Here is a 13,970-nt window from a genome sequence, read left to right as displayed (position 1 = left end):
TCCGTAGTCAATGTGGCCACTGGAGGTGGTGGAACGAAGGGTCGCCCCTGATCCAGGTTGGAGGAAAGAAGCCACCAACGAAGGTCCTGTTTGCATGTCTCTGTGATCAGAATGAGGTGACAGAGGGAGATCGTGATAAGACCACTGGACTGACAGGAGCCACTGAAGAATCCTCATATGTAATCTTGCCAAGGGGACTAGGAGAACGGTGGCCGACATGGAACCTAACAGTTGTAGGACCATCCTGGCTGGGGCTCGGCGTTTGAGAAGCAAGGCCCGAACTTGAGACTGTAATGTTTCTATCCTCTCTGTAGGAAGATAGACCCGCATTTGCTTTGAGTCTATCTCTACTCCGATAAACCGTATGCGCTGAGATGGCAGCAACACAGACTTTGCCCAATTGAAGGTGATTCCTAGGAAGTTGCCTAGAGATATAGTGGCTGCTAGGTTTTGTAAGAGTAGACGCCTGGAGGTGGCAGTTAGGAGCCAGTCGTCTAGGTATGGAATCCTAGACTTCTCAGGTGAGCAGTCACCACCGCCAAACATTTGGTGAACACCCTGGGGGCTGTGGTGAGACCAAAGGGCAGTGCACGGAACTGAAAATGACTGTCTCCCAGGCTGAAGCGCAAGTGTCTCCTGAATGCCTGATCTATCAGGATGTGATAACAGGCATCCTTGAGATCTATGGAGCACATCCAAACACCTTTCTCCAGCAGCGGGAGAATGGATTGCAAGGTGACCATCCGGAACTTGGACTTCTTGACTGATCGATTTAGCATGCTGAGTTCCAAAATGGGCTTCAAGTCCCCGGTCTTTTTTGGCACCAAAAAGAATCTTGAGTAAGTCCCTAATCCGGTCTGGCCTACGGGGACCGTTGGATGACTCCTTTTTGAAGCAGCTTTGAGATTTCGATGGCTGAAAGATCCCGTTGACTGGGTGGTGGGTCCGGGATTTTTCGGGATGGTGGGGGGGCTTGAGAAAAGGGGATGGTGTAACCTCCGGCGATGATTCGGAGCACCCATCAGTCCCGAGTGATATTCTCCCAGGCCTTTAGGTGTTTCGAAAAATGACCCCCGACTGGCTCCGGAGCTGCACAGTCGGGCAATCCTTCAGGGATGCTGGAAGGTTGAGGAGCCACAAAAGGACTCGCGGTCTCCAGTGTTGCGGGGGCCTCCGCCGCCTCTGGGACGGCGTCTTCCTGAAAAATTTCCCCCTCCTCTGCCTCTACTAGGGGGATCGCCCTGCTGTGAGGAGCACGTCTTTTGAGATTTACGGAACCACATTTTCCCCCCTCTTCTAGCCTTGGGATAAGGCCTGAAGGGAGTGGAAAACCGTGCCCCTACGGCAGTCAAAGTCTTACCTCTTGTTCACAGCGAGTCAAAGTGTCCTTTACCTTGGGTCCAAACAAAGAGGACCCATCAAAGGGAGCGTCGGCAAAGGAAGACTTGAAGGCTTCCGCAAAATGACACAGGCGAAGCCAGGCTTGTCTCCGTAGAGCAACACCTGTTCCGCGCTCTACCGCCTCGGCTGCATACAAAATGAGCCTCATGGACGAGTTCGATATCGATGATAGGGTAGCCAACTGAGAGATAACCGTCTGGGCCAACTGCTCAGGTAGGTTACCAGAGAGGGTATCTGAAAGTTCCTTGACCAGATCCCTCTGAAGTCTGGTGAAGTGCGTCAGATAATTCAGAGACCTTAAAGTAAAGGCTGCTGAAGTAAAGGTGCGCTTCCCGTACCGATCCATGCTCCTGGACTCTTTATTAGGAGGATGGACGGACGTCGAAGCCTCTGCCACATCTTGTTGGGTAACAGATGCCACCACCAGGGCATCTACAGCCACACCTTTGGAGAGGAAATCCTTTTCGGGAGGGGCTGAAAGAAATTTATTAGGGCGAGCTGGCACCGGTTCCACAGAATCCGGGTGCTCCCACGCCCTTCGAGAGATCAAATCCAGAAGCTCATCGAAGGGCGGAGACACCCAGGAGGTGGAGGGCTGAGCCCCGAAGGCCTTGAGGAATACAGACTCCTCAGCGGAAGAGGGTTTGGACTGCCAGTCGCCTTGTTGCTTCAGGATTTCCAAAATGTCCGCAAAGGAGACATCATCCGAGGACGACTTGGGGGACCCCTCCGCATCATCGGGGTCGGTGTCCGAGGTGAGAGACTCATCAGGGGAGTCGACGTTCTTCCACTTGCACTGTCTCTTCCTTGGAGGTTCCTCCGAAGACGCTTCGGAGGGACCTTCAGGAAGGGGGGAACCCCCAATGGGGGTGACCTCAGGCCCCAGGGCTCCGCTGTCTTGAGACAGGGGGACTACAAAGGAACCAGTCTCCGTGCCAAGGGAAGGTGCCGGTGAGACGGTGGAGGTGGCCAAAGAGGATTTGGCCAAAGCACTCCTCATGGCCCTGAAGGCCGGACCCCCAGAGTCCTGGGAAGGTCCGACCCCCGAGGCCACAACAGTAGACGGCACTCCCGCAGCCGACGCACCGAGAGGGAGGCTTGGAACCGAAAACATCGGTCCCGAAGCATCACCCCCAGGGCCGACCGAAGAGGTCCGTGTACCGAACTCTGACCCGAAGGTCGGGGTTGGAGTAAGGGTTGGAGCCGACCCGAAAACCTCCATCGGCTCCACTAGCACCGACTCCAATGGTGCCGAGGCTGTTGGAGGAGGAACCAAGACAACAGGGTGGGCAATCGGCTCCGGAGCCGACTGGGCTGGAGCCAAAACCAACTTTTGGAAGACTGGAGACTGAAACATAAAAGTACCCTGTCAATGTCCGAATCCGACATCCTCGAAGACCGAGAAGAGATCGATCGAGTTCGAGTCGACTTCTCCACCGGTTCCGAAGGACTGGGGGACCGGCACCGAATTGTCTCGATAAATATCGGTGCCGAGGGAGACTCCACAACCATTGCAATTTCCCTCGGAGCCGAAGTGGACTTCGGCGCCGAAGGGGAAGAGTCTGAGCGGGCAACTCATCGGCTCAAGACAGTGGAGCCGATGAAGGTGACCCGCCTCGAAGCTCTAGCCGTCGGCTCCGAAGCCAGAGGAGTCGAGGCTGGAGGCATCGAGGCAGACCGTTCTGCCCTCGGCTCCGAAGTCCGTGGAGCCGATGGAGAAGCCTGCCGAGATTTCTTTGTGGCCGGTTCCGATGGGCTGGTCGGAGCCGACGATTTATTTTTCTTCGAAGGTGAAGAGGAAGAAGATAAAGCCTCCTCAAAAGAAGGTGTAATAAGCCCTTTTAGAATCAATTTGTTTTTCCTCTCTTGGAGGACCCGGGAGGAAAAAGCGTGACAAACGCTGCATGACTCCTGAAGATGTTTAGGGCCTAAACAATACATACATAAAGAGTGATCGTCCGTTATGGACATTTTGTAACTGCATTTAGAGCATTTTTTGAACCCAGATGGTCTGTGCTCTTTAGACATGTTGACACACAATCACTACACAAAAAAGAAACTTTAGTCACAAAATTTTCTTAAAGATGATGAGAATTAGGGCAAGACCCCTCTAACATAAAACGGGATACTTGACCAACTAATAATATTACCACAAGACTCACACTAAGTATTTCAATCACGCGCGAGGGCAAGGCCCCTCTAACTTAAACGGGATCCTTTCCCTCAAATTAAAGATAAATTTTACCACAAAATTCAACTCAAACTCAGTCACACAACAATGATAGCTGTTAAAACAGCTTTTGGGTTGATTATCAAAAAATTCCTGACAGAAATTTCTTAAGAAATAAGCACTTAGCTCAGCCAAGTCCGAGACCATGTCTTTGCTTGTAAAGCGGCAAACGAGATCTGGGGAAGCAGTGGTGGTGCATCCTGGGATGTGGGATAGCTCAGCCAATAAGAGACTTCGTTCTATAGTATAGCGTGCCGAGTCGGAGCCGAGGATCGGCTCCGAACCCATCAGTACAGAATGTAGGCAAGATAGGATCACATAACATCCTGCGTTATATTTAACTGGATGTAGGCCTATGATAAAGTGTGCAACACATTTCAACCTTGGCATTTTCAACTACTTTGCTTTTCCGGTAAACTTGGTCCTATTTACTTTCATTGTCACCACAGATAATGCTCATGCCTTGAAATTTACTGTTTATACATATAATACATTTTTTACCTTAAGAAAATTTATTACATCCCTACTCGACTTTGGCATGAAAAAAAATGACTTGGTTGAAGCATCTCTACTACAAATATATAGTGGTAGGCATTTCACTGTGAATTGTAATGCAGCTGCCACACTATTACAAAGTTACTGCTGCATTCATAGGCACTGCAGTCTGAAACTGAACAGAAAATTTTAAGTATTTAACAGCACTGCTTATACAGTTCTTTCTTTTAGTTGTTAGCATGGTCATGAGTAAGAAGTTCTGGAAATTGCATAAAGAGGTACTCACCACGGCAAAAATCCATAAGAATGAGAACCTCCCACACATCACCTCCACTCACTGATGTAATACAGGAATCAATAAAACCAACAATGTTTTTATGGCCTGCTAGATCTCTCTGCAAAACAGAAAAGGAAATATAATGTCTTGCACTACCTTTTTGAAGTAATTTGAATATAACTATGCATATTTTGCATGCATATCTAAGCCTAAAGCAGATAAGAAACCTGGACAACGCTGCACAGAAGACCGATTATCTCACATCCATAGTATTAAAATTAACATTCAACATCAAGGCCCAACAGGGCTTCAGAAAAGAACAAAGTACAGTTCAGTTTGGAAAGTAACTCACCTGCAGATGTTTCAGTACACTCACTGTTGCTGTCCTCATACACCGCATAAAAGTCAGCCTGACTGCAAGTTGTACCTACAACTGGTAGTATTATCCAACATCCTCCCACTCAAATGCAAGGGCATTGACTGACACTGGCTAATGCTCTTTTCAGATCCTTCTTGCCCTTACTGGGCCACAAGACTGTCCAAGGGCATGACTGGACCAGATACCGCTGAGAAGCAGCTTCACCCTTATTTTCCTCTTTAGAGTTTCAAACAAGTTAAGACAGAGAAAAAGATCTGTTAAGGGAGAATAAGAGAAAAGCAGACGGCAGAGATGTAAGGTGGGACCCACCTCAGATGCCCATAATGAATAAAGAGAAGACAGGAGCTGGGAATATGGACTGCAAATGTAGATGTTGTAGTATGTTCACAAAAATGGCAGACTCCCAACAAAAATGTACTTTGTTTATCATACTATTCACTGATGCCTCATCTATGGGATGACTTCCACAGCAGCAGCCCTATGGGTGGCTGGCCAGATGGGATCCTATTGGACAGCAGACCTCATAGGATAGCAGTGGCAAATCTTGCCTTGGCCTTTGTCGCAACTTCTAGATTACAATTTTTTTGAGAAGGTCTGACGTGTACCAGGTATCTGCTTTCAAAATGGACTATATACTAACCACCATCAGGAGAGCTGTGGTGTCTACTGTGGCTCTTGCTGGGTGTGCTTTAGCAAGCCCTTGTGCATCTTTTCACAGGCAAAACAGAAAGGTGTGTAAGGTCTTACCACAACAGTAGATATCCTTCTCTTCACTGTTGCAGTATTCATTATAATAGGGTTCCCCTGCCAAGGGAGCATAGCATAGGGCACAAGGGTGACACCTGGACGTACCATCCTCAGAATTGAGAGCCTCAGCAGGAATGCTAGTCCACGGAGAAGAGAGAAACAATACAGAAAAGAAAAGGACTGGGGGGGGGGGTCAATACTGCAACAGTGAAGAGCAAGACATCTACCATTATAGTAAGATCTTAAACAACTTGTACTATGTCCTTCCAGTTCACTGTTGCAGTATTCATTACAACAATAAGGAGAGTGCCAAAGCTCAGGAAGAACAGGGGAGGAGGAAGGACCAGCAGAGCTCTCTGGGAACCCACAAAGGATGACCTTAACAAAACCTACTCTAGCTCTGGAAATTCCATCTAACCTGTAGTGCTTGGCAAATGTATCCAAAGAAGTCCAGGTACCTCAAGAACAGATTTAGTATACAAAACCTTGAAAAAAGCACCAGAATATGCCAAATCTCTAGTACAATGAGCCTTAGCAGAAGGAGGAAAACTCTTACCATGAAAGGAATACCAAAAACAGATGGTTTTAGAACTCCAAGAAGAAAGCTTTCTTGGACACGGTCAATCCTAAAGACCCACGATGTAAAGAAGCAAAAAGCTGATCAGATTTACAAAAAGTCTTAGCCTTATCCAAATAAAATCTGTGTTGTCTATGCACATCCAATGTGCGAAGCACCTTCTCAATGGCAGATTGCACAGAGCAATGAGTTGACTGATTAAAGGACAATTCATTCACTACCTTGGGCATAAAAGAAGAATTAGTACAAAGGGAGACCCTGTCCTTATGAAACACCATAAAAGGAGGACAAGCCATAAGGGCTTAAAGCTCAGACACCCTTCTGGCAGAAGTAAGGGCTAATAGAAGAGTCCCTATCAGCATCTCAAATGCTGACGATATCAAATTAGATACTGTCGCATCGAGAATGCCGAAAGGGCAGAACGAACAGGTAAATGGAAATCTCCGTAAGGGGAGATTTCCACTTACCTCAATGTAGTGCGGTCTCGGAGTGCATATATTTAAGTGGCGGGGCTGTGGAGGGTGCAGGGGGGCTTGCCCCCTGCCTACACTTTTTAGTTTTTTTTTGTTTTTTTTATCAGCATTCGAAAATGGAATAGGTCGATCATTTCAGTTTGACACTTAGTGATTCGACCTATTACATTTTCGAAATGCTGATATAGACCCTAACAGAAGCACACTCTTCCAAGACCAATGTTGCAAGGAAGCTGGAGCTACAAACTCAAAAGAAGCCTGGGTCAATTTTTCTAAAACAAAATTAAGATCACAGGGAGGATGAACAAGCTTTCTGGGAGGCCTAATATGAAGGACACCTTTAAGGAATTCTTTAAATTCAAATCTAGAAGCTAAAGGAGGTGATAAAGGGAAAAGTACAGTTTTGTACCTACCATAAATGTAGATGTCCGATAGATATGCAACTGCAGTCATAACATATGGGTTGTCCTGCCTCAGGCAGCCCTCGGTCGGCCGGATTCCAAAGTCTGGGTCTGACGTCGGCTGATGTCACATTTCTCTCCGACGTCAGAATGGCTGGAGTACATAAGCATCAGCCGACACCATTTTCTTAAGTGTTTCTTGCCCCAGATGCCAGGTGCCCTCCAAGGAAGGCTGTAATCAAATTGGAAGACAAAAACAGGATTCCAGACAAATAAATAAGCAATAAACAGATGCACCATAACAGATATCCCCAGCTAAGAGAAACAGGGATAGGAGTGGACCCAAAGGCATAGAGGGGTATGGAGGGAGGGAAAATCCGACTGCAGTTGCATATCTATCGGACATCTACATTTATGGTAGGTACAAAACTGTACTATGTCCTTCAAGAATGCAACTGCAGTCATAACATATGGGTTGAATACCATAGCTTAGCTGGGGGAGGAGGAATGCTCTAGGAAAGAGATGGTGTGGCAATCAAACCCTGCAGGACTGCCGAAGCAAAGCCTGCTCTGGATCTGGAATATAAAGGGAGATTGTAGTGTTTGGAGAATGTATGCACGGAGCTCCATGTAGCAGCTTCTAGAATGTCTTTTGTAGGCACCCCTCTTAAGAATGCTGTAGAGGTGGCTGTAGCTCTGGTGGAGTGTGGTCTGACATTGGCTGGAACATTCTTCCCATGGAAGGAATAACAAAATCTGATGCAATGTCTAATCCATTTTGAAATAGTCTGTTTGGAAATTGCTTTTCCTTGTACTCCAGGGGCATAAGCTACAAAAAGCCGATCAGACTTCCTACTGGTCTTGGTTCTGTCCAGGTAGTAGCAAAGTTGTCTGTGAATGTCCAAGGTATGCAACAGTCTTTCCCCTTTGCTCTCAGGATTGGGGAAGGAAGTAGGCAGGTGAATAGCTTGATTTAAAGAAACCCTAGATACCACCTTTGGCATAAAAGTAGGGTTGGTTCTTAAGGAGACCCTGTCTCTGTGAAAGATTATGAACGGTGGTGTTGCCATTAGGGCCTGTAGTTCCGAAACCCTTCTTGCTGAGGTAATTGCCAACAGGAAAGCTGTCTTCCATGATAAAAATTGTAAGTCCACTGAAGCTGCTGGCTCAAAGGGAGGTAGAGTCAGTTTTTCTAGGACAAAGTTGAGGTCCCAAGCTGGCACTGGAGCCTTTCTTGGTGGCTTAATGTTCTTGATTCCTGAGGAATTGCCTTAACAAAGGATGTGAAAACACAGGCGGATCAGTGTTATATCTAGCTGAGATAGCTGAAGCATGTATCTTTATGGAAGAATATGAGAGTCCATTCTGTAGCATATCTGCCAAATATTCCAGGATGAGTGGGATATTCAATAATGATGCATCACGTCCCTTGCTGGTATTCCAAATGCTGAATCTCTTCCATTTTGCTAAGTAAACCTTTCTGGTGGATGGTCTTCGAGCTTCTGTTAATATCCGCTGGACTTCCTTGGAGAGAGATAGATTGAGGTTATTCATGGGATCTGCCAGGCTGTTAGCTGCAGTGTCTGAAGGTTTGGATGCACTGTTTTGAAGTTGTGTTGAGTCAAAAGTAGGGGCCATTGGGAAAGGGCCCACTTTTTGTTGTGACATATGCTCCGTAGTAGTGGGTACCAGTGTTGTCTTGGCCAATCTGGAGCTATTAGGATCCCCTTGGGCCTCTCTGCTTTGATCTTTAGTAATACTGTGGTCATCAGTGGCAGAGGTGGGAATGCATAGATTTTTAGAAAGCTCCAGTTGAATGAAAGAGCATCTATTTTCCAAGCTTGTGGATGGGTATGTCCTTGAACAGAATTTTTGTAGATGATGGTTGAGGTGGGAGGCAAATAGGTCTACTTCTGGCCTGCCCCATGTCGAGGTGAGTTGTGTGAAGATTTTCGGATGTAACCTCCACTCGTGTGGATCTATGAAATTCCTGCTTAGGCTGTCCGCCAGCACATTGTCTTTGCCTGGAACAAACTGGGATTGCAACTGTATGTTTAGGCTCAGTGATTTTTCCCAAAGATTCATTGTCAGTCTGCAAAGGGGGTAGGAATGGGTGCCCCCTTGCTTGTTTATGTACCACATCACAGTGGTGTTGTCTGTCCGTATCAGTAGATGGCCTTGCTGAAGTTGTTGTCGAAAGGCCTTGATGGCATGCATTACTGCCAGCATTTCCTTCTGGTTTATATGCAGATGTGTTTCCTTTGGAGACCATTGTCCTTGTATACATCTGCCCTCCATGTGCGCCCCCCCATCCAAGGTCTGAGGCGTCTGTGGTCATGGTCTGTGTTATCTGAGGTTTTTTGAATGACATACCTGTGTTTGCCTGGCTTACCGAGGCCCACCATAGGAATTCCTTTTGTAGGCATGGAATGAGCGGTATGGTTGCCTCTAGGTTGTTGCTGTGCTGAGACCATAGGCTTTTTAGGTACCATTGAAGCTTTGTCATGTATAGTCTTGCTAATGGAACCAGGAGAATGCAGGATGCCATGTAACCCAGGGCCTGTAGGAATCCCCTTGCAGTCATCTGGGTGAGTTTTGCCAAACCTTTGAAATAATGAGTTAACTTCTCTTGCTTGTCTTCTGTCAGGTAGGCCATTTGAGAGGCTGTGTCTAGATTGGCTCCTAAGAAGGTAATTTGCTGGGATGGCTGAAGTCTTGACTTTTGGAAGTTGACTGTGTATCCCAGAGCCTGTAGCAATTGTATGACATAATTCAAGTTTTTTGTCAAAATCAATTTGTTGTCCGCTTGTATGAGGCAGTCGTCCAGGTATGGGTAAATTTGGATCCCCTGGAGCCTGCAATGAGCAATTACTGAAGCCAGGCATTTTGTAAATACTCTGGGCGCAGTAGATAAGCCAAATGGCAATGCTGAGAATTGATAATGCTCTGGCCCTGCAAGAAATCTGAGGTATCTTCTGCAGCTGTGTCTGATAGGGACATGCAGGTATGCCTCCTTGAGGTCCAGAGGAATCAGCCAAGACCCCTTGCCCAGCATGGGAAGGAGTTGCTGTAGAGTCAGCATTTTGAACTTTGGTACTATGAGAAAAGTGTTTAACGCGGACAAATCCAGTATTGGTCTCCATTGAGTTTCTTTTCTTGGAACAAGGAACAGTCTTGAGTAAAACCCCTGGCCTTGTTCTTGTTGTGGAACTCTTTCTATTGCTTTGATCTGAGCAAGCAGAGAAATTTGCTTGATAGCCTCTGCCCTCTGGTTTTGTGGTAGGTTTGGCATGCCTTGTTTTCTTGGTAAGGTATGAAAGTGGAACCTGTAACCTTGGTCTATAATGTCCAAAATCCATTTGTCCTTTGTCAATCTGTGCCAATTGTCTGAAAACAGAGATAATTTTCCCAAGGGAGCTTCTATTTGCTCCTTGGTCAGCGGAAGTAGAGGAAAGTCATTGAGATTGTCCCTGTGGGGCAAGGGAGACCCCTGTGTCACTTCTTTGGTTTGCTGGTTGCCATTGCCGTCCCCTGTAAGAACCTCTGTATTGTCCTCTTCCTCGGCCACGCCTGTTTTTACCCCTTTGAAATCTTTCAGGATTAGAAAGGACCAGTTTTTAGAAGGCCAATTCCTGCTGAATCTGGGTGGCTGAACCTGGAGGAAATCTTTGACCGTCTGAACTGATTTTGCTTTTTCCTCAATGGACTTTAACACATCTTTAGCATTAGTACCAAAAAGCTTGTTCTTTTGCAAAGGTGCATCAAGAAGTTTTGCCTTAACATGATCTGGTAGAGGTTGTTCTTTTAACCATGCATGTCTACGAATGACCGCCCCTGTCATAGCTGCCCTACATGAAGCTTCCAATGCATCATATCCACACTGCAGAAAGTGATTGCTGACTTGCTGAGAATTATGTACAGCTTCCTGCAAAGACTTCCTGTCTAAAGGTTCAGGAGAGGCCAATGTTTTCTGTAAATCATCTAACAGGTAATCCTGATATTGAAACATATGAAAGAGGCAATTCAGAGCTCTCATAGATAAAGTAGTGGAGGTGTAGACCTTTTTCCCCCATCTCTCTAATGACCTAGCTTCCCTGTTGGAAGGCAAGGGATTTTGGAGGTGGATGCTGAAACCCCTTTAGGTCCCTGAGAAATAGTTTCTAAATCAACAGCATGGGCCCTAAAGAAATGAGAATGTGTTTCTGGGACCCTATAATATCTGTCTGGCTTGGCTGGGGCAGGAGGAAAAGTATCCGGGGTAACACTGGAGTCAGAGTATAGGTCATCCAAAACATCAAGCACAGGAGGTATAGCCAGGGGCCTGTGTTGGGGCTTTTTAAGGAAGGTTCGAAGGCGCTTTCTGGAATCAGAATATTCCTGGCCTTGCCACTTAAAATGTTCCCTCATGGTATGCAGAACTTCCCCAAAAGAAATCCTCAGGAGGGGAGGCCGAGGGGATGGAATCCTCTGCATCCGAGTCCTCATAGGTCTGGAAGGGCTCTTCCTGGCCATCGGAGTGAACAGAGTCCTCAGAATCTTCATCTGAAGGGATAGGGTCAGAGGGTTCAACCCGGGGCCTCTTATCAGGAGGAGGCTGGGATCCTCTCTCAGGATGGGCCTGTGAACCTCTAATCATGGAAATTAAGTCTGCGGCCATAGTCATGATTTGTGTTTCAGGAGTAGGCTGAGGTAAGGCCTTAGCAGTAAGGTGCTTGGTCTTGCTGGCTGCCTTAGCACGTGTGTAGGCCTTAATAGACATGGCCATAGGAGGCCTAGCAGCTCCACATGCAGGAGTGACCTTATCTACAGCAATGGTCTCGGGCATTTCCTCGGTTTCAGTATCCGGAGGAAAATCTATAACTGGCGTTGGTGTGGCCTCCGGTATTGGAGGTGTCGGTAAAGCGGTGTCTTCGGTTCGGAGCGGTGAAATAACTGTCTCAGGGCGAACCAGAGCACTCGCGGTAGGTTTTGGCGTGGAGTCGGAGGAAGACGTGGGCCGAGGATGTCGGTTCCGGTCTTTTCGTTTCTTAGGAGTCTGCGATGTCGGAAGTTCCGACGGCATTGTATAAGCAAATTTATCGCCGAAAAAGTCTTCAGCGAACTCCGCCCAGCGCCTAAGAGTGCGCTTATTGAAGCGAGCACAGGCAACGCAGGCCGAGACGTCGTGGTCTGGGCCAAGGCAAGGAAGACAGTAAGAGTGGAAATCCTTATGAGGTATTTGTTTACCACAAGACAGACAATTGTTAACTTTTTCAGTAATTTCTGACATTGGCTGAGGCAAGAAAGGTCCCCAACGGGGTACTTAGCTTTTTTGATGACTTCAGATTTGAAGAATACAGGAGCTGACCGACCGGCACTTGCGAACTGCTTCTGCTTCGGGCACCGCGCGGCAAGAAAGACTGAAGAAAATGGTGTCGGCTGATGCTTATGTACTCCAGCCGTTCTGACGACGGAGAGAAATGCGACATCAGCCGATGTCGGACCCAGACTTTGGAATCCGGTCGACCGAGGGCTGCCTGAGGCAGGACAACCCATATATTATGACTGCAGTTGCATTCTTGAAGGACATCGAGCAGAAATAGCTGATAAGTGGACCTTACAGAAGGATAAGGCAACCCAGCATTGAGCAGTTCACACAGATAAGAGACAATGACAAGGGACATCCACAAAAAGTGGATCCAGGTTACGGAAGACACCAAACAGAAAACCTCTTCCATTTGCATAAGTTAGATTTCCTTGCTCATAGGTAGGTAACTAGGCTATCGGTCCTAGGGCCCATACAAGCCTAGCCAAAAAATGTACCCTGGCTTTCGCCACCCAAGAAAATTATTTTCCTGTGCCCCTGTCGAGCAGAGCCACAGAAGTGATCCCCGGGGTGAATTTCCCATTTCCCATCCAATCATCAAGTTTTTCTTGAAGAGTGCTAATGAGGAGCTCTGTTTGACATAGACAGGTAGTCTGTTCCAGAGTATGGGAAGTCTCTGGGACAGGAATCTATCCCTCCAGCATCTTCTGTTTATTGTGGTGACAAGGTTTAGGTCCCTAGAGCGTGTAGCTCGGAGGGACTGGAATTTCTTTAAGTGGAGCATGTCCAACAGCTCTGGGTTTGACATAGCTTTGCATTTTGGGCAGAGATCGCCCCTGAGTAGGCGATATGCGATGGAATAAAGCTGTAGTTTTTTGAGACGGTCTGCATAGGGCATCTGTTTGAGGCCAGTAATCCTCTTTGTGAGGTATTTCTGTGGTCTTTCCAGTTGTTGTAGATGTCTTGTGAGGTACATACCAAAAGGGGCGTTGTACTCTATAATGGGTCTAATGAGTGATGAGTAGAGGGAAACAATGACCTCTTTTTTTCTGGATGAGAATCCTTTTGTGATGATATGAGCCACGTAGAAGGATTTCCTGACCACTGTGGTGATGTGATTATCAAAGGAGAGACTACTGTCCACCTGTGTCCCAAGGTCTCATCACATTTTTGGCATTAAGTAGACTACCAGCTCTGTGGTAGTTCATGGGTACAGAGTTTTTACCAAAGGGGATGACAATACACTTTTTGGCACTGAGCTTCAGGCCATGGCTTTGACACCAGGTATCTGTCTCAGTGAGGCTCTTTTGTAGTTTGTCCACATCGTTAGGAGTTTCGATTATGGCTCCTAGTTTGCAGTCATCTGCAAACTTTGTTAGCCAAAGACCTTCTGTGTTGGCCTGCACTTCAGAGAAGTAGATACCAAACAGGGGAGGACCCTGGACTGAACCCTGTGGTACTCCACTTCTCATTGGTCTGATGTCGGATTTGGAATCCGCTACTTTCACAGTGTGGGTTCTGTCCATGAGCCAGTTGACAACCCATCTTGTGACATAGGGATTTATACCTAGTTTACTGAGCTTATCTATAATTCCAGAGTGGGGGATGGTGTCGAAAGACTTGGCGAGATCTAGATAAGCTGTGTGAACCATTTTACCCTCATCTATGGCTTTGGTGACTGCTTC

General features: G+C 47.0%; 1 protein-coding gene across 8 annotated transcripts in view; it reads right to left on the bottom strand.

The window, feature by feature from the left end:
- The window catches only part of AAK1 (AP2 associated kinase 1), a 1,655,011-nt gene that overhangs the window by 1,369,892 nt on the left and 271,149 nt on the right, over nt 1-13,970 (bottom strand). For all 8 annotated transcript variants that reach the window (XM_044083018.1, XM_044083021.1, XM_044083020.1 and 5 more), the window contains exon 3: nt 4,413-4,521. In XM_044083018.1, the coding sequence (XP_043938953.1) occupies nt 4,413-4,521 (109 nt within the window). The remainder of the gene's footprint in view (nt 1-4,412; nt 4,522-13,970) is intronic.

The sequence above is a fragment of the Protopterus annectens genome, chromosome 9.part0 (assembly GCF_019279795.1).
Source record: "Protopterus annectens isolate FY-2018-M chromosome 9.part0, PAN1.0, whole genome shotgun sequence".
NCBI classification, from domain to species: Eukaryota; Metazoa; Chordata; order Ceratodontiformes; family Protopteridae; genus Protopterus; species Protopterus annectens.
This window is presented reverse-complemented; position numbering and strand designations above follow the sequence as displayed.